The sequence below is a fragment of the Chelonia mydas genome, chromosome 2 (assembly GCF_015237465.2).
Source record: "Chelonia mydas isolate rCheMyd1 chromosome 2, rCheMyd1.pri.v2, whole genome shotgun sequence".
Taxonomy (NCBI): domain Eukaryota; kingdom Metazoa; phylum Chordata; order Testudines; family Cheloniidae; genus Chelonia; species Chelonia mydas.
This window is the reverse complement of record NC_057850.1, coordinates 218,502,502-218,527,380: the sequence shown is the minus strand read 5'-3', so window position 1 is coordinate 218,527,380 and position 24,879 is coordinate 218,502,502. Positions and strand designations below refer to the sequence as shown.

Below are 24,879 nucleotides of genomic sequence, written 5' to 3'. Positions count from 1 at the left end.
AAGTGGCAGTTTTGACAGGTTGGTCAAGGTACCGTAGAACATTCTCCTTGTCCTCTCATGCTGGAAAACCCCACCCATCCCTTCGGAGACAGTCAACTGTTCTGCAGCACCCAGGAACAGATAACCCCTGACAAATGGGTGTTGGTGATCATCCAGGGTGGATACGCCATCGATGTCTCCTTCCTCCTCCTCTCAAAAATCCTTCCCCATCCCTCTTAAAGGACACTTCTCACAAGAGTCCGTTAGGCCAGGGGGTGAACCATCTCTTTGGTATAGAAGCCATAGAGCCTATGCGTGGGCACCTAAAAGGCAAAGGCTTCTACTCTTGCTACTTCCTAATACCAATGAAAAAGGGAGGTTGGAGACCCATATTGGACCTCAGAGTGCTCACTAGCTCTATCAAGGTGCAGAAGTTTCAAGATGGTCACCCTATCGATTATTATTCCAGCATTAGAGAGAGGAATTTTGGTTCTCGGCCTGCAACCTCCAAGATGCGTATATCTACATTTCCATCCTACCAAGTCACAGACATTACCTGAGATTCATGCTGGGCCAACACAACTACCAATCCAAAGTACTCCCTTTCGGCCTCTTGTCAGTCCCCAGGATGTTCTCCAAGGTTCTGTTGGTAGTGGTGGACCACTTACTCTCTCAGGGCATCATGATTTATCCTTACCTTGATGATTGCTTTCTCAGGGCACGCTCTTTCGCTGAAGCCCAGTGAGTCACCCAGACTACACTGAACCTGTTCCAGAATTTGGGCCTACAAATCAATGTGCAAAATTCGACATTAACACCCGTACAAAGACTAGAATTCATAGGAGCCGACAGTGACTCCATTCAGGTGAAGGCGCTCCTCCTTCATCACAGATTCCTCAGCCTCTCCACTCTGTTAGAGACAGTACAATCTAGCCCCCAAATTTCAGCCGGACACTGCCTCGAACTCCTGAGGTATATAGCCAAGGGCACATGCGTCATAGCTCATGTCAGACTACACAGGAGATGCCTCCAAGCCTGGTTCAGTTCAATTTACAGGCCAAACAGAGACAGCATTAACAAATTATTATTGATACCCACCAAGGTCAAGTAATCCTTGGACTGGTGGAAAGAGCCAGTGTAACGTATGTAAGGAAATCCCATTTGTTTGGCCTCCCCCATCGTTACTCCTGACTACCAATGCATCCCTCATAGGATGGGATGTGCATCTCAGTGGGCTCACGGTGCAGGGGAAATGGTCACTATCCAAGACGTGCCTTCACATCAACTGCTTGAACTCAGATTGGTCAGAAATGCATGTGTTTACTTCCTCCCAATGATCAAGAACATGCACACAAAAGTCATGACGGACAATGTGGCCTGTATGTATTACATAAACCATCAAGGAGGTACCAGATCACACTCCCTGTGCCTGGAAGCACTAAAGCTATGGAACTGGTGCATTTCCCACAATGTCTTAATATCAGCGGCCTATTTGCCAGGAGTACACAACACAACAGCAGACAACCTCAGCCACAAATTCCCACTTGACCACAGTTGGGAAATAGATTTGATGATCCTACACGACATATTCCAGAAATGTGGGAAACTGACAGTAGACTTGTTTGCTACTTACTGGAACAAGAAATGTCCTCAGTACTGCTCTAGAGTGGGGATTGGATGATACTCCATGGGGGAAATTCTCCTCTTCTGATGGGACAAGGTTGTCTTTATGCTTTCCCGTCATTTCCTCTAATTCTGAAAGTCCTGTTGAAAGTGAAAAGAGAGAGAGAAAACATTCTGATTGCTCCCACCTGGCCCAGGCAGACATGGTACCCTTACCTGTCACAGCTGATGCTATGTCCACTGATGACTCTTCCAATCATTCCATACCTGCTATCACAGAACGAGGGATGCACTCTCCATCCCAACCTGTGGATTCTGCCACTCAAAACCTGGCTGCTTTGTGGTTCTAGCACACAGAGACATCTTGCTCTGAGGAGGTACAGGGGGTGTTATTTCACAGTAGGAAAGGAGCTACTTGTCGTACCGACCTACAAAAATGGAAGAGATGTCAAATCTGGTGTCAGCCCAAAGGCATCACCCTGAATGCAACCACACTACTGGTAATCCTGGACTACCTGTTGATTCTCAAGAAATTGGGTGTCTATATCAGCTCGCTAAAGGTTCACTTAGCAGCAATTGCAACCTTCCACCAGCAGGTAGAAAGATATTCCATTTTTTCTCATCAGACCATGAAGAGGTTTCTCAAAGGCATAGCAAATCTCCTTCCCCAACCCAGACTTCCTATTCTTCAATGGGATCTCAACGTGGTGTTAAAAAGACTGACTAGACCACCATTTGAACCCCATGGCCACTTGTTCGTTAACTCACCTTTCAATGAAGACAGTGTTCCTGATCACCATTACCTCAGCAAGAAGGATAGGGGAGATATGATGGCGGACCCCCTGCTTCACTGTGTTCTTCCCTGGCAAAGTCACTCTTAGACCATGTCCGAAGTTCGCTCCCAACGTGAATTCCGCTTTTCTATAAATCAGCTTATTCAACTTCCAACCTTTTATCCTAAACCTCATCAGGATAATAGGGAAGCCATCCTCCATACGCTGGACATGAGGAGAGCCTTGGCCTTCTATTTGGACAGAACAAGAGCTTTCAGAAAATCTCCGAGACACTTCCTTTTTATTGCAGATCAAACGATACAGCGATTTCAGCTCAAAGATTCTCCAAATAGACCTCAAGCTATATCAAGCTCTGCTACCAGATTTGTAATGGTGCATCCCTCCGTCTTCAGTATACACACACTCTATGAGATTGGTCTCTTCTTCCGTCGCCTTCCCAAAGGGTATTGTCATATCAGAAATTTGCAGAGCAGCTACCTGGGTATCTGCACATACCGTTGCAGAACATTATGCCATCCTCGGGGACTCAGCTGCAGATGTCAGATTTGGTGCCACAGTGCTATCATCTGTAACAGACTTAACTCTGAAGCCCCAGCCTCCAGTAGTGGGCACCGCTTGGGAATCACCTACACTGGAGAACCCATAGGGACCCAACTGAAAGAAGATGATGTGCAGTAATGATGGCTCTTTGAGATGTGTCCCCTTATGGGTTCTCCTTGACCTCCCCTCTACTTTGAAGTTCTAGTAGTTGAAACTGTGGTAGAGAAGGAACTGAGGAGGGATTGCCCATGTGGGCTGGTTAGCCTCGTGGCAGGCAGGGAGCAGCGCATGCGTGGGTTGGACAGGCTGCTATCAAAGTTCTCTGATCAGCAGCACAGGGACGCAGACAAACCTACAGAGGAGCATCCATAGGGACACACATCTCAAAGAACCATCATTATTGCACAAGGTAACTTCTTCTTGTTGTGATACTTCATGGGAGATGGCCCTAACTTCACAAATATTTCATTATCCTATTTAATTTGAGAAACTCTTTGGATGTTTTACAAAATTAATGAATTAGTCTTTACAGTTTTATTTGTGTAGTGGAATTATCATTGTCCCCATTTTATAGTTGAAGGACAAAAAACCCCAACAACACAGATTAAATGATTTTCCTCGAAGCTATTCAATAATTCCCCCTCCCCCCCCCCGGTGAGAACAGAACTCAGATCCCCTAACTATGTCCTTTCATAGCCCCTATCCAGGAACAGAGTAGAAATAGGAAGCTTCAAAAGTTTCAATTTGGATAAACATCCAGTCCTCTGTGTGCTTATTCAAGTATTATCTGCACTATCCAAATCTTCAGGATCTACAAATTAGAATGAGAAATAGTTAAACAGAACCCATTTTACTAAGGCCAGTGATCAGAAATTTAAAGAGGAAGACGCAACCAAACTGAGAAGACCATTTGGCATAATTTCTTAAAACTGTGTTTATTGGATGAGGAAAATGGGTTCATTTCAACTTTGTTTATAATATTTCATGTGGGCAATCAAAACAGAATATGACATGTTTTCCCAAAATGTAAGATGTGTTTGTAGAACCTTATGGCACATCTGGTTTTACAGCTGCTTGTGATGTTTAACCAGTGGCAGGTTAGCCCAGGGGCCCTGGCCAATTGAGGGTCCCCTGGAAAAATGGGTGCCTCTTGTCAAAACTTAAGTCTGATCCTTCAGATCTTGCTTACATGAGCAATTCTTAATGTGACCGGGTGCCTGGATGGGCCACACAGAGAATGCTATACTCAGGTCAGACTGCAAAGAATAGGGCAAACAGTCCGTCAAACTGGTAGGTTATTCTATAATTAGATTCACCAAGCCAGTAACAAAACAGCTTCTGCAATACCACAGTGGTTACCAAAAAGCCAAATACAGTCCCCTTTAAGCATTCCAGCCCTTGCTCCCATCTAGACAGCTCAATCTAATATAGTGAGAGGTTCCTGAAAACCAGATTCACCATATGTGAGGTTTGCCAATCCCAAAGGACTGATCCCAAGGTCATTATGAGTCTCAGATCTTACCCAATAATCACAGGGATGCCAATCCTTTAATAACTAAAAGATTAAAGGCTTAATAATAAAAGGAAAAAAGTAAGAAGAGCGTTGCAGTGGTTAAACGATCAATATACATACAGATAAGTGTAAAGTCCTGAGGTCAGTTTTGTTCCCCGGGGTTCTTTCAACCCAAAGCTCTTGGTAACTTTTACTCTGTGCGAGGTGGTGTCAGGAAATAAATCAGGGGAGACACGGCTGTCCGACCAATAGATGGCTGGCACAAACAGGACAACACGAGTGCTTTCACTTAAAGCCAAACTTTACTGAGTCTCAGGCACTAATATACATGTCTGCAACAGGTTAGTAAAGCACCCTCAACCCTTGATAATTACTAAAGCTGAACGTGGCTCTCGAGTGGCACAACAGCAGCCTGTCGGCTAGTGGGGAACACAAGATGCATCCAGAGGGAGAGTCCAGTCCTGAAGAGTCCTCCCACCTCAAACTTTTCCCCCTTATTTATACATTAGTAATAGGATGACATGTCCCTTAAAGAAAACTTGTTAAGCAAGCATTTCTAATGGGCAAGCAAGAGGCTCCTTCTGATTATCGATTAACCAGCTGTGGGTTTTTCTAGAGTTTGCAGCCTTGAGGCCCCGATAGACATTCCTGGGGCACATCCTGCTTTTCTAAGATGCATGTATCAGCAACTTCAACACAATTCTTATCAGGAAGGATGCGGGGTCAAGCTGCCCTTTCTGTGGCACCCAGAAACCCCCTTCCCCTCCTGCCTTGGTTAAACTAAGCCTGCTGATTTGGCTAATTTACAGCCTGCTGACTTGGCTGCTTTTAGCAATAAGCCATAGTGGTTTCAGGCACTTTACTGGTTTTCCAAAGTCTCCCCGTACAAGTTTCATAGAGATGGTAAGGCTGCTGATTTAAATCTTTCTGGAACCAGTTTAAAAGGTTAGAGTCCAATAGGCAGTTCAGGTACAGAATCTGTTCAGATTCTTCCATGAGAATTCACTCTTATTGCTTAGCCTTTCCCTGTCGAAATTTAAGCAGACCTGAGCGGTCATTTATTCACATAAGGTAATTAGCCAGTACTTATTTTAGCATAGATAATTAAATGGAAGACAATATAGATAATGACAGGTTTCATGCTCAAATAAATTGGTTAGTCTCTAAGGTGCCACTAGTACTCCTTTTCTTTTTGCGAATATAGATAATATTAGTTTCCCACAGTATCTTACATCTTTGATCTTAAGGTTAACTGAACCATCTGCATGCATAATAGAAAACAATTAAGACCTGAAAGGACATTAGCATCTACAAGCTAATCTGGTTACATGTTAAACTTCTAACAGGATATAGGTGAACACAGACAAATACACTTAGCATCTCCCTTGATCTGTTACTACAAATAAATGGGTTAATGATTGCTGGTCTTGTACATCTCTTTGAAATTCACATACAAGTAGATTGTCTTGATTACTTTTTGTAGTAATTTTCCCTCTGCTGATACGCACACATTCTTGTCAACTGTTGGAAATAGCCGATGTCCACCTTCATTGCATTTGCCTCTTTAGCACTACAAAAGTAATTTTTCCTCTCTTGGTATTCACCCCTTCTTGTCAACTGTTGAGAATAGGCCACTTCCACCTTAATTGAATTGGCCTCATTAACACTGACCCCCCACTTGGTAAGGCAACTCCCATCTTTTCATGTGCTGTATATATATACTGCTTACTGTATTTTTCACTCCGTGAATCTGATGAAGTGGGTTTTAGCCCATGAAAGCTTATGCCCAAATAAATTTGTTAGTCTCTAAGGTGCCACATGGACTCCTCTTTGTCTTTGCTGTTACAGACTAACACAGCTACCACTCTGAAACCTGTCTTGTAACAATGGAATTTATCTCCTTTACCAAGTACCTAGATAGACAGGCAAAGTATCAAGAGGACATTCAGGACCATAATGGTATTAATTGAATGCATGGATTTCAAGGGTAATAGAATACTTAAAAAAAAGTAGTCCCAGATATGGAGCTAGTTGTTGACTGAACATTATAGGCTGAATCCTCATTCCTACTAAGCACTCATCCTGTAAGGTGCTGAGCACTTAAGCACAAGCTTATTTTTAAGCTCATACATGGTTTCATTGACTTTAATTGGATTTTTCACATGCTTAAAATTAAGCACATGCCTAAGCGCTTTGCTGAAGTGCATCCAGAGGGCTCAGCAAATTGAAGAATTGAGCCCTGACTGCCATTTGCAGTATTTCAGCATGGGGTAATCCCAAAAGGGTGGAAAGCTGGCTCCACACCAATGTCATAGTTCTGGTGTGTCCCATGCATTGGTATGTGAGGAGGTGTGACCAGAGTGAATTGTGCTCCAGAGGTCTTTGTGGGTATAACAGCAAACTTGCAGATTTGTAACAGCTGCCTAATTCCAATTCGAACAGTTCTGAGACTCCTATAACTTGTGCTGGGGCCATCGCCCAACTGTTCCTGGGATTGGAGGAGTGGGACAAAAGAGGGCTGGAAAGCCACTTTTGGGGTCCCCTGTTCCCACCCCGAGTCTGCTGGGTACTGCTTTGTTACACCTGAGTATTCAGTACTATATGTTTCTGAAATGTGGATCAGCAGGTGTGAAAATCATAGGGAATAATCTGTTAGTTTCTATAACTCTAAAATCTGGCAGGCATTCAATGAAATTGTTCAATTTTAAGCACTTTTTTCTTACTGTCTGGCTTTGAGTGTAATAATTCTTTACATTTTATTGGAAAAATAACACAGTCAGGATACTAAAAGTATCATGGGCGTTACCTTTTCAGTTCATAAATTTAAAATAAAGTGTGCAGTAGCTAAATTAATGTTGAGATTAGTTTGTTGAATGTTTCAGTTCACTACAGAAATCTACTCACCTCCACTTGTCTCAAAAGTAAAGAAAAGTGCACCATGCAGACAGGTGCTGGAGCAAGGTTATGATTCCTTTGCTAAGGATTTCAGGTGGTAGACACGTTCCTTTAATCCGCCCCTCTTTTCTCTCCTCTTTTTTTGTTCTCTTCAACACAAATCTCTCACAGAGATTTGAAAGCAGGGGGAAGTCCTAGGCTGAGGCATGTCGACCCTTTTCTCTACTTATTTACCTTTTGGATGAATAAGCAATAAAAAGGCTTTGAGAGCGCTGTTTTGAATCAGTTTAATCAGCTACTGGTTACATCTCCTGAAAGGAAGTCTCCAGCAGGGGCCATGCCCAGTGGGACTTGCTAGAGGAGCCATAGTTAGCAGACAGGGACACTGCCACACAAAGATTCAGTATAAGTGTGATTCAGTGAAGGGATGAGAAAGTGAGAGAGGTGAAGGAAGCCAAGCCCGTCACCTAGGGTGAGCACTTGCCCTAGCCTTGGTAAAGGCTACTGAATAGAAAAATCACTTTTAAAAGTGGACATTACCATTTAAATACAAGCAATAAGTAAAATGAAGAAAAATAACCATTCTGCTACTACATTAGTCTGAATGCTGATTGTTTCAATAGTTTAATGCCTTAACCGTGATATTGTTTGTTAGATCAAAGTTTCTGAAACTTTTTCATAGTGAGGGCCACATTTAATACACAGACTGTCTTGTGAACAACTTTCTCCCATTTGCACTTACGAAATGTTCCTGTGGTCTTGTGTACACTTAGAAAAGCCCTAACTTAGCAATTGCACCAGAGCTAACTTCTAAGGCATAGAAGGGCAAATTGGGGCTTAAAACACCTTTTGCCCATACTGAAGAATCAGCACCGATTCTGCTACACCAAATAATTGGAGTTGTTTTTGAGTGTGAACTATAGCAAATGCTTATATGAAAAAGCAGTAATAGAGAAGTGTGTGGATTTTAAGTTGTTGTTAATGTGGTGGTCATTTTGTATTATGGTAGCACCTAGAATTCCCAACTGAGATTAAGGCCCCATTGCACTGTATTCATATATTCATAGAGCTGAACACCAGAAGGGACTACTAGATCATCTAGTCTGACTAGCTGCATAACACAAGCCATTACATTTCACCCAGTTACCCAGTATTCAGTCCAGTAACTTGTGGCTGACTAAAGCATTTCTTCTGGAAAGGCATCCAATCCTGTTCTGAAGACATCAAGCACTGGAGAATGCACCACTTCCCTTGGTAGTTTTTCCAGTGGTTACATTCTCGCTCTGTTAAACATTTGTGAGTTATTTCCGATTTGAATTTGCCTGACTTAAGCTTCCAGCCATTGGTCCTTGTTATGCCTTTCTCCACTAGTTTAAAGAGCCCTCTAATACCCAGTATTTTTTCCCTGTGAAGGTATTCATACACTAATCAAGTTAATTCTCAATCTTCTGTTTGATAAACTAAACAAATTGAGCCCTTTAAGTCACTCATTGTAAGGACTTTTCTCCAGCCCTTGAATAATTTTTATGGCTTTCTTCTGCATTTTCTCCAGTTTTTCAACATCCTTCTTAAAATACGGACATCAGAACTGGACATTATATTCTACAATTGATCTCACCAATGCCATGTACAGAGGTAAAATTACCTCTACTCCTACTCATTATTTCCCTGTTTCTACATCCAAGAATCACATTGGCTGTTTTTTACCCAAGGGTCACTCTGGGAGGTCATGGTCAGTTGTTAATCCACTGTGACCCTAAATCTTTTTCAGTCACCTATTTTCCCAGATATAGCCCCCTGTTTTTCAGGTCTGGCCTCCATACTTTGTTCCCAGATGTACAACTTTGCATTTTGGCTGTATTAAAACACATTTTGTTTGAACGGGCCCAGTTTACAAAGTGATCCATGTGACTGTCCTGTCCCTTTTCATTATCTACCATTCCACCAATCTTAGCATCAGCAGTGATTAGGATTATGGTTCCTGTTTTACAGATGGGAAATGGATGCACAGAGGTCGTGACTTGCTCCCAAGATCACACAGGAAATCTGTGACAGTGCTGAAATAGAGTCCCCATCTTCTAAGACCCAGTCCAGTGTCTTAACCGTAAAATCATCCTTCCTCTGTAATGCAAATAAACTGCTGGAAGTAAGACAGAGGCCAGCCAGCTCCAGACCACCAGCAAGTATGTCTCAGACCACTAAAGGCCTACTGACCTCTGTTTCAGAACCTCTCAGTTAGATTACTTGGTCCAAAACCAGGTTTATATAGCCATGCATGTATTTCTGGCAGCCTTTTGAGTGGCCAAAATATAAGAATATATATGAAGAAATGACAAAAGTATTTCTTATGCTATGTAAGGAAAAGACAGCTACTTTCAAATCTGAATTTTGTTTTAGTTGCCTCACACTGTACTGTGTGGTACAGTGCCAGGCATCCTCTGCTGACTTCTTAGATAAAATGATGGCTCTTTCCATGCACAGAAAAGACTCCCAAAATAGTACAATAAGCCATACTGATACCTCATATAGGCAAAAAGAAAAGGAGTACTTGTGGCACCTTAGAGACTAACCAATGGCTCAGTGCTGACATTTCAAACTTCAGATTTAGCAAAGGGTAGATTTTAGTCCTAAATTCTCTTTTTCTGACAATAGCTGGGGAAGAATGTATGAGTGTTGTTCAATCCACCTGTTTGGTCAAAAAGCATTCCTTTTTAGAGTTTCATGAGGAAAACAGGTCAAACAGATGAAACACACCCATTTGAAAATGGCAGAATTCTGGCATATGAAAAGTTATGAGTAGAAAGTTCTGGGGGTCCCTCAAATGCTTAGTTAATTCAGATTCCGGAGGATTTCAGTATCCCATAGCTCATGCTCACTTGATGTGCATGTATAACACTTACATGTGCCCAGGAAGGAGAAAATATATCTATTGCCATTAAATTTGCTGAGGAAATAGATTTAAAGAGTCTGTGAATGGATTTTTGACAGAACTAGCGAGTGATGTACTTTGTTCACAGTACAGGCAGAGCAGAGGCAGTAGCAGTCCAGGTGTGTCCATCTTCCCACAGCTTCTGCTCCTGGAAAGGGGCACTTCTATGAGTGGTGTTCAATCTGCATTTCCATTCATTTCCGGAGCTGCAGAACCTCCAAGAAGGTGACCACTTGGAGCAAATTTTGACGGTGGATTTTGTGACGTGGGCATTTTACATAGACCACCAGATGGTAATCTCTTTGGGTGGATTTTAACCTAGTCTAGATTCAAACTAGTGACCTAGAAGTGAAGGAGTGCCCTCTAAGACATTCAGTTTGAAACTATTACCATTACTGCTTTACACACAATAGATGGCAGCACATCTGCTGCCTGTGTATTTTCTGGTTTCAGAGTAGCAGCCGTGTTAGTCTGTATTTGCAAAAAGAAAAGGAGTAGTACTTGTGGCACCTTAGAGACTAACATTTATTTGAGCATAAGCTTTCGTGAGCTACAGCTCACTTCATCAGATGCATCTGATGAAGTGAGCTGTAGCTCACGAAAGCTTATGCTCAAATAAATTGGTTAGTCTCTAAGGTGCCGCAAATCCTCCTTTTCTTTTTGTGTATTTTCTGTAGGTAATATGTGTTTAACCCATATTAGAGCCTGCAACTGGGCAATAGGTTCTTCAGCGTAACACGTAAACAAAACTCCATGTAAGGCAGATGCAGTAATCACAGCATCATTACGCTGAATTGCAAATATTTAAGTTTAATGGCTGACTGCTGATCTTTAACAATTTCATTAAGACACGTGTGTTTTAGAAGCCTTTTTATTATTTTGTTTTTTGTTTTTCATTCATTAGTTCATAATATCTCGGAAGCGGAGAAATTTTTTTCCTTCGCTGATTTTATTTTACTGGGAAAACATTAATGGCACCAAAATTTAACATTGCTGTTTAACCTCAGCTTTAGCTCATGCATTTATTGTGTCAGAAACATCTTGGGTTGTGCACCAGCATCACTGATTTCAGTGTATGTCTAGAAAGAGCAATATTAAGTGTTTAAAGTGGTGTGTGTATTTGTGGCTGGCATAGTGGTAGGGGGAACGGAAATGCATTTTAAAAGGGAAGCCCACTTAACTTCTAAACCAACCAGTTTATTTGGTCTTTGTGGTAGTAACGATATACCAAAGTTTAGCCATTAAGACAAAATCTGTCCAAAAATGTATATATGGTTTAGGATGAACAGGCACTGCTCCTAATCTTTGGTACCAGCGACAAGTTTTCAAAGTGATGAAGTTTTAGTTGATTGTCTTTTTAAATAAGAAATGAAACTTGTAATCCCTGTATTGGAATATCAGTCGTATACCTTTAATTAGAGTTAAACCTGTCTCTGGTAGTTCAGATAGTGCTGTACAGTGTACGTAATATTTAATGATGAAGGCAGTCTTTGGGCCATTGTGTTTTCTTGGTGTTTATAGAGGAGTGTAGTTATATTCAAGAGTATGATTGGTTTGTTCTGTATTGTATCCTTTATTTCTGCATGAAGGCATTACTGGGTATTACTGTCAGTGAACAATCGAAGTAAATTGGATTTCAAGCAACCAAACCATAAAGGGAACTGTGAAGAATGATTTGCTGTTGGAAAATGTTTGTTTGCATTGGTAACAGTTATAGCTGTGAGGGAGGCGCCCTGCACAAACACATCTCTAAAACTGATCCCTGGTGTGACACCCAATTTGTAATGCTTCAGCAAGTTTTCAAAATATCATCAGTAAGGGCCCTGCAAATACTTACACACTTGCTTAACTGTACACATCTGTAGTGATACTAAATCAGTATTGCCAACCCCAAACATTTAAAAATCACAAGATATTTCAAAAATATGTTTTGGTTTCTTTTTCTGTGCCTTTGGGTTTTTGAGCTTTTAAAGTGTACTTGGATCCCATTTTCAAGCTTTTATTTGCAACCACAAGGGTTAGAAAATTAACCTTTCAAAAAAAACCCCAAAACTGTGTCATATAATTACATGCGTACAGGAACTGGGCTTCAAGCAAAATCACAAATTTTGCAAGACTCGTAGTAAAATCACTAGAGCTGGCAACCTGTAATCACAATGGTGCTACCTGAATGTGTAAAAGATATGTATGTGCCTAAATGTTTGCAGGATCAGAGCCCCCTGTCACAAACATAGGTAATATAGTTCAACCCTGTGGCAAGAACAAATGAGAACTCTGATCTTTGTGCTTTAGTGTGTCATCAGGCTGAGGTTTCTCATGTTTCAGTGCTTGGGTATTGATTTACTAATTTGATTTTCTGGGGCATATGGTGGTGATGATAATACTGCATAAGCATTATTTTAAAAGAATACAATAATTATAAACTAGTATTGAATCTTTGCAGTGCAGCACAAAAGTATGTATGTAAACTGGTATCATTTATTTAAGTTCGCTCTCATCCAATTTTAAATAAATGGAAATCGATACTGGTTGCAGATACCAGTGACTGGATTGTGGGATGAAGTGGACTGGCACCGTTACAAAGAACAGCCTGCAAAAGTTTAAATAACATAGACCTCTATTGAGACATTTATTTTGAATTTGTCATTTTACATGATTATACAAACTGTATGTTGCTTCCTCCTTTCTTATCCTTTCTATCTTTTTTTCTCTACCCTTTAAGTAGTACATTTGATATACCTATTTGTGTATATATCTGTGTGTTTGTATATATATGTGTGTGGTGTATCTATAAAAATACATGTTTTATAAAATTTCAGTATTTAAAAAATATGTTCTTGTTACACTTGAAATTTCATCTCTTTTTTAATTTCAGGCGTATACATTATATTCAGTGCATGTAATTTTTTTTTTTTCAGATATGTGTCACAAAGATGTCTACACGGAACTGCCAGGGAATGGACTCAGTGATCAAACCCCTGGACACAATTCCCGAGGACAAAAAAGTCAGAGTTCAGAGGACACAGAGCAGTTTTGATCCATTTGAGAAACCAACTAGTCAAGTGAAGAGGGTCCATTCAGAGAACAATGCTTGCATTAACTTCAAAACTACGTCAGCAGGGAAAGAATCTCCTAAAGTCAGGCGACATTCTAGTCCCAGCTCTGTAAGTGCATCTGGCTATATTATCAGTTTCTACACCAAATGCATAAATACAGTATACGTTTCTTACCTTTGTAAATGAAATTCAACACTTCTTAAAGCATTCCTCTCAGATTAAAACTAACGCATTTAAAAGAAAAATCTCTTTACTGTTGCTACTAAAAATCTAAATTACATTTCATTGTAATGTTGTGTTTAATCTGACAATTCTCTCAGCTCTTGGGCAGTTAGTTTCACTTGTTTATGGACTCTTTATGGACAGTGTCTAATCAATTTCACTTTTAGGGTCTCATCCTCAAGTACAATGCTGAAGTATTTGAATTGCTAACTTTGCAGGGGAATGTTTATTTCCAAAGAAAACTTGTTTTCCCTGGAATGTCAGTCAAACACAAAACCCCCCAAACAATGTAGTCACATTTATTTTGGTCTTAGGTTTTATAAAAGTATATTTCTATTAAATCTGAATCTTGGGCCAATTTTGACTTTTTTGTGTACCTTTTAAAATCTTCGTATTTTAAATGGAATATATAAGTGAAAATAAGGTTACTGTTTTCTGATAGAACCATGCTGCATGTGGAGAAAAATGAAAGGATTTTGATCAATGCAGTATTATGTTTGTTTTCCTTATGTGATGTAATATTTTGAAAGTAGGTTGATAAATAAAATGTCATGTCTTTTATGAATAGTGCCCAGACAGATGTCCCACAAGAGACCTTAACAAATTATTGAAAAATTGTATCTTCTTTTTACTGTAGTAGGATAAATCCATAATAGTGTGACCTTTGAGATAAAGATTACAGATTCAAGGAGAATGCAAAGAACACTTCAAAAGTTAGTTGGCGTGAAAGTGATTTAAAAGATTGATTCTTTTCTGCTGTCTTTTCTGGATCAGGCAGAATTTTGAGAAAATTCTGTTTCTATGAAGAAATGTCAAAATTCTCTTTTCTAGAGCTGAGCTTTGTTTAACCCATGTGAATTTAACAGATAAGATGTCATGCCCTTAGGGGACTGTACGTTGTAGGAAAGGTTATATTTTAAAAGGAACTATCTTTAACTATCTTTAGCCAAAATATTTAAATAAATGGTATTCTATTATTGTTTAACAGTGCGATTAATCGCAATGAATTGCGATTAATTTTTTTAATCTCTTGACAGCCCTAGAATAAACTTAAGTATGTGTGTAAGGATTTTTAGGATCAGATACTTGATTTCTTCATTTCCACAATCCTCTTTTCTTAACTCAAATACCCTTACATGCTGTATCTACAAACCAATTTCTTATTGTACTGCTTCCATATAGCTTTTGGTCACTTCTCTTGTTCTTGCCTATGGAATTCCGAAAAAGAGACTCACAAGATAAAAATAGTTTATTACAACGGCCGCAACTTTAATAAACAAGAATGTGAATGGAGGGGAGTGTACATAGTCTTTGTGGAATGGGTAACTGTAGCACTCTGCTTAGACTTGAGCCACATTTGGTCCTGACTGGCAAACCCCAAGGTCAAAATGGCTACCAAACCGGATATAGTGTCTAGCCCAATGGTTCTTAACATTTACGGCAGCCTGCACCCCTTTGGTTCTCAAAATATGTTCTCGCATCCCTTATCAAAATAAAAATCTGTTCTCGCACCCCTTATAAAAAAAATCGTTGAACTAGGTCAGTTCTTTAAACCTAGATATATTTTTTGTTTGTATATTACAGTAATCGTTAAAAAAATGTATAATGTTAATAAATACATAGGCTTGATTAAACAAAGTAGTTGTACTTACCTGCCTGTGCTTAATTTGTGTTTTCGATGATTTACCTTCTAAAAAAATCTGGCATGTCTCGCACCTCCAGAAAGGGCATCTCGCACCCCCAGAGGGAGAGTGCAATGGTAAATCATACATTCAGTAATTAAATGCCAACAAAACATCCCAAGGTTATGGACTGATTGCTTTCCCTAAGCCATGCCCCCCCTCCACTGCACAGGTAGGATGAAAGGAAAATTTTGTTGCAGTAGCAAGAGAGACTGAATGGCCCCTTTGCTCCACCCCCAGCTCAGCCCAAGGAGAGAGGGCATGCACACTTCCCTCCCTCCTGGCCAGTAAGAGGATTCCTTGAGCTGGAGGAACAGCCTTGATTGAAAGGGGGAAAGGAGCCACTGGCATCCATACAGGGAAATCCCCAGCAAACTCCAACCCAGCTAGCCAGACACTGCTATGCCGCCTTTTGAGTGTGTCTGTCTGTCTCTCTGGGGCAAGAAGGGTGGTGGTGGGGGTGAGGGGAGGTGGTAAAAAGGGAGGCTGAGCTGAATTCTCAAATATTTCCCATCTCTCAGTAGATCCAGGATAGTTTCTCCTCTGGCTTGTGTCCACTCAACTTATATGTAATTTGGGAAAATTCTGATGCGTGTTTGGCTGTCTTGTTGCCCAATGCATGTCTGCATGGTTAGATTCCCTAGGAGATGACAGGCTGTGGTTTTGAGTAACATGAGTTGATACAGGTTTTTTGGTCTTGTTTTCTTCTAGTCTTCGTGTTCTGTTACAGATACCCATCATCATTTCCTCTACTACTTATTCCTTGTATTTTTAGTCAAAGAATCACTACCAGATTCCTCATTGTCAAATTATACCTTGCTGGGTCTGTAAATACTTCTGGCATATAGATTACACGCATCTGAGTTGGCATTTCAGTTATGAGAAGCACACTGCCAAGTTTGTTATGCCCTCTAGGTCATAATCACTATAATTTTGTTTCAGTTCTAGTTCTCTCTCTCTTTTTTGGTAAGCCTCCATTTATGTATGGATTATTTAATAGATGAGTAATATCTTCATCTTTTGTTTAATAAAATTTCCACTTTCTTCCCTGGTTAGTATTTTGAAAATGCATGCCAAATCATTTTGCATTAGGCAAAAATTGTCATTTTGCCTCTTTCCTACCATAGCTTAAAGCCTGCCTATGCCTTCACTTCTGTAGCACTCATCAAAACAACTGTGTGTCATTCTCTGATCATTTAATTCCAGTCTCCTATCAGTTCACATTCTAGAATATAGAGGTAACCCAAAAGATAACAAACATTCTCAAGGTTTAACCACACCACTTCTTTGAGGACATCATTAGAATATTCTAGGACTTTAGCCTCTAGTTCAATCAGTCGCAATAGCTGAAACAGCTATAGGGCAGCTTTGTGTTGCTGGGTGAAGAGCAAATGGAGAATAATTACTCAGCAGGTGGGATATTCTCAATGTACACACTGCAACTTCTGTTATTGTTGTTGGGAGATAGTACACAGAGGATTTTGGGATTGAAAATCTGGGATTGTATGTTCCTGGGCACAGTTTCTGACATTCAGAAATGAAATGATTTGCTGTTAAGTAGCTTGCATCATTTAAATTAATGTTGCACCTCTCCATAGCTGTATAGAAGTTCTAGGTTGTTAATTAGTTCTGTAGCATAAAGTGAGAAGTAGTTGCATGAATTGTTTTTTGTTTGCTTACATGTTTAGACTTTAAAATCATCTGACAGATGTCAACTCATTATGTAAAACTATGACCTAGTATTTTGGTTAATTTTTCAAACGTTGAGTATTTATACACAGTAGCTGGGAGCTTGCTTTTGTGTTCTGGGAAGCACACTGCAGATCCTGTGTAGACATACTGTTACCTAGATTAGAGGTCCCTGCATGCAGTTACAGAATTATTTATTGGGAAAGAAACTGAATCTTGTTGTTGAATAAAATTCCTAGTGGAAGAGATTGATGCTCTTTGATAAACACAGATAATTCAGACAGGCATCAGGAATTCTAATTGTCTGCTACTCCTTTGGACATGACAAATCTGCATGTTAAAATTATGCATGTAGCCAGCTAGGTAACTTCATTGCCCAAAAGCTCAGGACAGCCCAAAACATTAATACAGACAAAACATAAAGAGACACTATCAACTTGAAATGAAGGTAGTCTGTTTCGGAAAATGAATTCAAAGTAGTCCGATAGTGCACCTTTCCCAGAGTGCCATTGCTAATTTCTTTGGTTTTACAGTCAAATGCTTTTTAAAATATGGTATTCTTTCCCCTGTAACAACCGGGTGAAAGTGTCATACAAATAATGTAAAAACTATATGGGAGAAACAATGAAAACCATTAAGCACAAAGAACAAATTGGAGGGAAAAGAAGGGTTTTATTTTTTCTCTAATTGTTCAGTTATTGTAATATTAGGTGCTAATTGGAACTATAGACAAAACATTTTCATAGAGAGGGGTGTGATTTTTCAAGTTGGTACTGTCCCTTTAATTATTCCAGTAACCTGGACAAGCTGATGAGGTGCACATACAAATCTTGGCTGCAGTGAGTGACCGGTGTATCTGACCTGATGCTGAAAATAAGAGTTCTCCTGCCTCAGGTTTCATATAACCACCACTGAATAGCAGAAGAAAGCAGACCTGTCAGGCAAGTTGTGGTATTCTGCTAAGTTTCTTTGCTGGCTCCATTCAGACTGTCATGTTCACGTACTGTATTTTGGAGCACAGGCACATAGCTGATTCTCAGTGTACACCCCTGCCCAAATCGGAGTATGGAATACAACTGCCATTCACTGATACTTTCTTAGGACCTGAGGCACAATTTCAGATTGTTCACACTGGTCAGTTGAAGCATCCAGGATTGTAAAATGAAGTTCAGATCAGCAGTCTCGGGGACATACAATATAGTGCAATGTTTAATTTATATAATCTTGCTTTAAAAAGAAAATTTGAGTCCTATTCTATTGTTTGACAGCCAAATTTGGGTTCCAGGCTATTTTTTGGACAAGTGACTTTATGGTAGGATAGGAAAAAATAACTGAGGTATTATTTACTTGATAGATATTAGGGCTCTCAAGTGATTAAAAAAATTAATTGTGCGATTAATCGTGCTGTTAATAATAGAACACTATTCATATAAATATTTTTGGATGTTTTCCACATTTTCAAATATATTGATTTCAATTACAACACAGAATACAAAGTATGCAGTGCTTACTTTATATTTATTTTTTATTATAAATATTTGCACTGTAAAAATAAGAGATAGTATTTTTCAGTTCACTTAATACAAGTACTGTAGTGCAGTCTATTTATCATGAAAGTTGAACTTACAAATGTAGAATTACGTGCAAAAAATAAAACAATATAAAATTTCAGAGTCTGCAAGTCCACTCAGTTCTACTTCTTGTTCAGCCAATTGCTCAGACAAACAAGTTTGTTTACATTTGCAGGCGATAATGCTGCTTGCTTCTTGTTTACAATGTTACCTTAAAGTGTGAACAGTTGCTTGTATGGCATGTTGTAGCCGGCGTTGCAAGACATTTACGTGCCAGATGTACTAAAGATTCATATGTCCCTTCGTGCTATATCCACCATCTCAGAGGACATGTGTCCATGCTGATGCTGGGTTCTGCTCAATAAGATCCAAAGCAGTGCAGACCGAAACATGTTCATTTTCATCATCTGAGTCAGATGCCACCAGCAGAAGGTTGATTTTCTGTTTTGGTGGTTCGGGTTCTATAGTTTTTGCATAGGAGTGTTGCTCTTTTAAGACTTCTGAAAGCATGCTCCACACCTCATCCCTCTCAGATTTTGGAAGGCCCTTCAGATTCTTAAATCTTGGGTTGAGTGCTGTAGCTATCTTTAGAAATCTCACATTGGTACCTTCCTTGCGTTTTGTCAAATCTGCAGTGAAAGTGTTCTTAAAATGAACAACATACTGGGACATCATCCAAAACCCCTATAACGTGAAATATAGGGCAGAATGCAGGTAAAACAGAGGAGGAGACATAGAATTCTCCCCAAGGAGTTCAGATACAAATTTAATTAACACATTTATTTTCTTAGTGTCATCAGCATGGAAGCATGTCCTCTGGAATGGTGGCCAACGCATGAAGGGGCATACGAATGTTTAGCATGTAAATACCTTGCAATGCCGGCTACAAAAGTGCCATGCGAATGTCTGTTCTCACTTTCAGGTGATGTAAATAAAAAGCAGGCAGCATTATCTCCCAAAAATGTAAACAAACTTGTTTGTCTTAGCGATTGGCTGAACAAGAAGTAGGACTTAGTAGACTTGTAGGCTCTAAAGTTTTACATTGTTCTGTTTTTGAGTGCGGTTATGTAACCAAAAAAAGAATCTACATTTGTAAGTTGCGTTTTTCATGATAAAGAGATTGCAGTTCGATACTTGTATGAGGTGAATTGAAAAATACTATTTTTTATCATTTTTAGAGTGCAAATATTTGTAATAAAAATAATATAAAGTGAGTAGTGTACACTTTGTATTCTGTGTTGTAACTGAAATAAATATATTTGAAAATGTAGAAAAACATCCAAAATATTTAATAAATTGCAATTGGTATTCTATCGTTTAACAGTGTGATTAAAGCTGAGATTAATTGGGATTAATTTTTTAATCATGATTAATTTTTTTGAATTAATCGCATGAGTTAACTGATTAATCGACAGCACTAAGAGATATTTAAGTGTTGTTCATGTTGCACTAGCTGGTGACTTTTTTAGGTTTACCTAATCACTTTTTCTTTACAAGGGCAACCTGAAATGTCTGTGTCATTGATCTATTAATTACAATGCATTTCCAAACTGAAGGCGTATCTGTTTGTGTGCAGTGGTGTAGTAGCCATGTTAATCCCAAGATATTAGAGACAAGGTGAGTGAGGTAATGTGTAAGAGCTTGAGCGCTGTATAAACTTGAAAGCTCGTCTCTCTCACCAACAGAAGTTGGTCCAGTAAAAGTCCAGTATTACGTCATCACCTTGTCTCTGCATACCTAGTTCACAGATTAAATAACACTTATTTTGATACATTTGGTATTAAAAAAATACAAATTTTCTGTCACCTTGTTGTTAATGGAAAGGATTTTAATTGTAGTAGTTTATTTATTCATATCAAATTAAGTTGGATAAACAATGTGTTATGACCCCCTGGAGAGTGTAGGGAGTGGTAGCGTGCAGCTCCATTGGCCCTCAGCAGCCTCGCTCCCTCTGGGAAGCCCTGGCATCGGAGTTGCAGTCCCCCCCTTACTGCTTCTGCCCTGCCCGCAGGCAGGCTTGTGGGGCTGCAGCCAGGAAAGGCACGTCCCAGCACTTCTTTCCCTGACTGCTGCCTCACAAACCTAACTTCCGCTTGTTAGCAATTGCTGGATAATAGCAACTTTTTGCTGGCAACCGAGGGGCTGCTAATAAGCAGAATGTACTGTATTTAAAATGTTTAAGACTTTTTCTGAATGTGGAAATCTCTTCTATGTGGGCAGTTTTCCATTTCATATTTCAGTCTGATTATGTGATTTTGTTATAAAAATAAATAAATGTAAAACTCATGAATGTAGAGCTGTGGTTAGTAAGGGCCAATGGCTTGGCTCAAGCTGTTTGGGGCAAGGACCCTTCAGCTGTTTCTTGGCTGCTGATCCTAAATGCATCTTGAACCCTTTCCTACTTCTCCCATTCAGGTGGGTGTGGAGCACCTTTGTGGTCTCTCCATCCCATCAGTCCATCCTTCCTGGTATCCAACTGTGGTGGCTGGGGAGCTTCTGAGTTTTGTGTGGGGGATATCCCTTCCTGGCTGAATGTGAGACTTGGCCTGGATGGTAGTTCTGAAATGAGACATGGTGAGATGGTATGGTTTTTGATCCAAAGATCTTCCTACATACCTTTCAGTATTTGGGAAAGGAGAGGAAAAGAAAACCCTACAAAGACTGCCCGACTTCCTTGCAGGAGCTGAGCAGCGAGTATTCCTTGACCTTAATAGCCATGAATTTGTACACATATATTGGAACATGGATGGGGATATGCCTAGGAGAACTTGGGGGTGGGGGTTTTGGAGAGCTCATTGGCAACTGCAGTTTGGGCACAGGATTCTCTTTGTACCCCTCATGCACTGAGCCCAGCTGTCCCCAAGACTGGTCAGCTCAGAGCACAGGAGGTTTATAGATTTGGCCAGATTTACATGTCACTTACTGCCTCATAGCCAGCTTTGTTTCAGGTTTGATCCTAAGCTATTTAACTCTAGCATGTAATAGGATCTGTTCTCTCTACAAACATGTACCTCCCGAGAGTCTGTGTGGGGTTTGGTAATGAAAGCTTTACCAGCATCTCATTGGAAGATATTCTCTCCTATGATAGGGAATAGACCCTGAGTTGTTGTAAAGGACTATCTATTGACTTATCCTTTACTTTCAGATTTTCCTTACAATGAATTTAGTATATAGCAAAACAGATGGCTCTTCATTTTGGATTTTAAATAATTTACAATGGAACTGTGAACATAATATTTTCCCCTTGAGGATAATTTCATTTTGAAGTTTAATATTCTGTTAAAAAAATCTATTTAAAACTTTAGGCTTAGGAGTGTGATGGTAAAGTGTGACATTCACAAGCTGTTTTGCAGTTATGAAAAATGCATGAGAACGTAACCCACACAGCTTGTATAAGAATAGTCAGGTGGCCCTAGATGTAATTTTCCATTAAAGCTGTCTTTACCAAATAATCCACTGATTCTTGAGAATTTCTAAAAGGTGGTGTTCACAAGTGAGTATAATGCCCAGTCACTCTACAGGATCCCAGATTAAACCTGCTAAATACCCTACAATGTATGTAAATGAAGTGGTCATTTGAAATTAGTTACAGTGAGCCTGCCAACACTCTTTTAAAACAGATTCTCCCACCTCCCACACATATTTTTTTTGAATTTGTGTTTTCTGATTCCCTCCCATGAGCCTGAAATGCCAATTTCTTCCACTGTCATTTCCCCCCATTTGGCATACTCTTTCCTCTCCCTTTGTTAATAGGATTCCTGTGCTCCATTGATCTGAAGGGGACTTACTTCATGTTGTCATAAATCCATCTAATCAAACTATTTTTTTTTCATATTAAGGGTCTTTGTCATTGAGTGGCTTTACCCTTTGGCCTCCAATTTGTGCCTTCTGCCGTCTCCCAGCATAGGGTGAGTGTACTAGTATGCTTTGAACAGGAAGAAGACCCATGTTTTTCACTATTTGGGTGATTTATAAGGTGACTCTTCAGATTAATTAGTCTCTCCAAGTAATGGGAGAAAGACTTGGTCTGGGCAGCCCATACAAGTCAAATTTTTGTCAAGCCATATAGCTTCAGGAGGAATCTCTGTTGTCCCTTGTCCCCTGAATTAAAAATCATTGCTTTTGCACCCAAATACTAATCCTTCTCTTAGAATACAAGAAGACTGAAGTCCCATCATTTGCCAGTGGAGAGGGAGAAAGAGGTCCAAATGCAGGTTTGAGATGGTGAGGATTCTTCTGTCTCCACCTGCTCCATATTAGTCTCAGAGACCTTGGTTCTCTCACCCATTTTGAAACAATGAGCAGTCCTCCTTGAATGAGAATTCATTTTCCAGTGGCCAGTTCTTCATCGTAACAGTACCAAAAGTTTTCTGACCACTTGGTACCTGAAAGATTGAATTTGCAAACACAGGGACATGCTGACTCACTGCACTAGATGCTTGTTAAATATAGGAATGATTCCATAGCTAGAAATAATAGAAAAATATGGAAAATATTTTTTTAGCTAGTGTAATGCTTGGAACATTGATCCTGACACTTGAAGGAAAGCTGTCTGAATTTCTGTTTGATGGCTTCAATTCATTTCTCAAATTAAGCAATCCCACAATTTAGGTGGCTGCTCTGTGAGCCCTCAGCGTCACTGGGAAACAATGCATCTTGTCATCTCTTCCTTGTATTTCCTGTTTCCTTCTAGCTGCCTCAAAAGTCAGAATTCCTTAGTTTAGAGCACCCATCTTTGTGTAGAATCTGTGTTGTTTTGCTTTTGAACCTTTTCAGTACATATCTTTGAACTTTCTGGAGCAGGGGTGGCCAACCTGTGACTCTGGAGCCACATGCGGCTCTTCAGAAGTTAATATGTGGCTCCTTGTATAGGCACCTACTCTGGGATGGGAGCTAGAGGCACCAACTTTCCAATGTGCTGGTGGGTGCTCACTGCTCAACCCTTGGCTCTGCCACAGGCCCTGCCTCTACTCTACCCCTTCCTGCCCCGCCCCCCCACCCCCCGAGCCTGCAGTGCCCTCGCTCCTCCCCCTTCCCCCCCAGAGCCTCCTGTATGCCATGAAACAGCTGATCGGGAGGTGCGGGGTGGGGGAGCTGATGGGGGCCTGCTGACGTATTACTGTGGCTCTTTGGCAATGTACATTGGTAAATGCTGGCTCCTTCTCAGGCTTAGGTTGGCCACCCCTGTTCTGGAGGGTCAAATTTGCCTGTGCCGTTACTATTAGTGCCTGTACAGTAACTGATTTGGAGCCCTTTCAATCCAAGAAACTTGCCCTCCAATTTTATCTTGATAAGTGGTTCATTTTCCTTTTTGTCTTCTCTCAGTTCCTCTCCTTACTCTTCTTTTGTTCGAAAACCTGTGATTAGCAAGGAGCTCCTCCTCCACAACTATGACTTGAAAGAACCAAAACTGACTTTTTACACAGAACAGTCTCTTCTTGGAAGTTAGATGCTCTTTCCTATTGTCTGAATGCTTTATTTCCCTTTTTGGCCTCCTTAAAGTCAATGCTACTTTGTTGAGTGCTTGCTCATGTCCTTCCATACTAGGTGTGTGCGTGCCGTGTGTACAGTTGCTGGAGATTTTTCCCTCAGCGGTATCAGTAGGACTGGTTCTAGGCCTTCTGGAGCCCCATGCATGTGCGCCAGTATAAGGGCGCTGCCAGCTCCACACCCTTTCAGTTCCTTCTTATCACCCATGACAGTTTCCTGGAATGATCCTGTTTGCTTTTATAAGGCTTCTTTCCCAGTGGTTTGGACTCTTTTATCTTGCATTGAATAGTTATTGTAGTTAGTGTATATAGTTCTAAGTTACTGTATATAATAGCATGAATAGTTGTCCCTGTCATCGAGGGACTCTAGCCCCAGGGGCTGGGTTCCCAGGCTTTAAGCCGTGGCAAGCTGTTGCTAGTAAGTGACCCATACTCTGGCTGTCTAAAGTGCCTTGAGGAAACTCATGTTAAAGAGAAGTGCCAGATCTGCAGAGGCTTCAGACCATGCACTCAAAAAGATAGAGACATTTGTCTGAAGGCCTTAGTCATGAAGGCAGCCCTCAGACCAGTCTTTCTTAGCTGAGCCACTCCGAATTGGCACCAGGCATTTAGGTTTTTCTGTGAAGTGCTCCACAGGCACCATGCTCTTCCTGGCACCGTTCTTCACCCCCAGTACCGAGGAAGAATTGTAGGAAACAGCACACTGAGAGGGGGAACTCTCTCCGGTGCTGAAGAGGGACAAGCGGGGAGTGGCATTGAGACCTGGGCTGGGCCACTCATAGAATCATAGACTTTAAGTGCAGAAGGGACCATTATGATCATCTAGTCTGACCTCCTGCACAACACAGGCCACAGAATCTCACCCACCCACTCCTGTAACAAACCCCTAACCTATGT

General features: G+C 40.4%; 1 protein-coding gene across 5 annotated transcripts in view; it reads left to right on the top strand.

Annotated features, from left to right (window-relative positions):
- Window positions 1-24,879, top strand: part of CDK14 (cyclin dependent kinase 14) — a 505,722-nt gene that overhangs the window by 128,148 nt on the left and 352,695 nt on the right. For 4 of the 5 annotated variants that reach the window (XM_037890727.2, XM_043541222.1, XM_037890728.2 and 1 more), the window contains one exon: window positions 13,192-13,437. In XM_037890727.2, the coding sequence (XP_037746655.1) occupies window positions 13,192-13,437 (246 nt within the window). Of the gene's footprint in view, window positions 1-13,191; window positions 13,438-24,879 lie in introns of those variants that run through there. The other variant, XM_037890730.2, reaches the window with a different exon arrangement.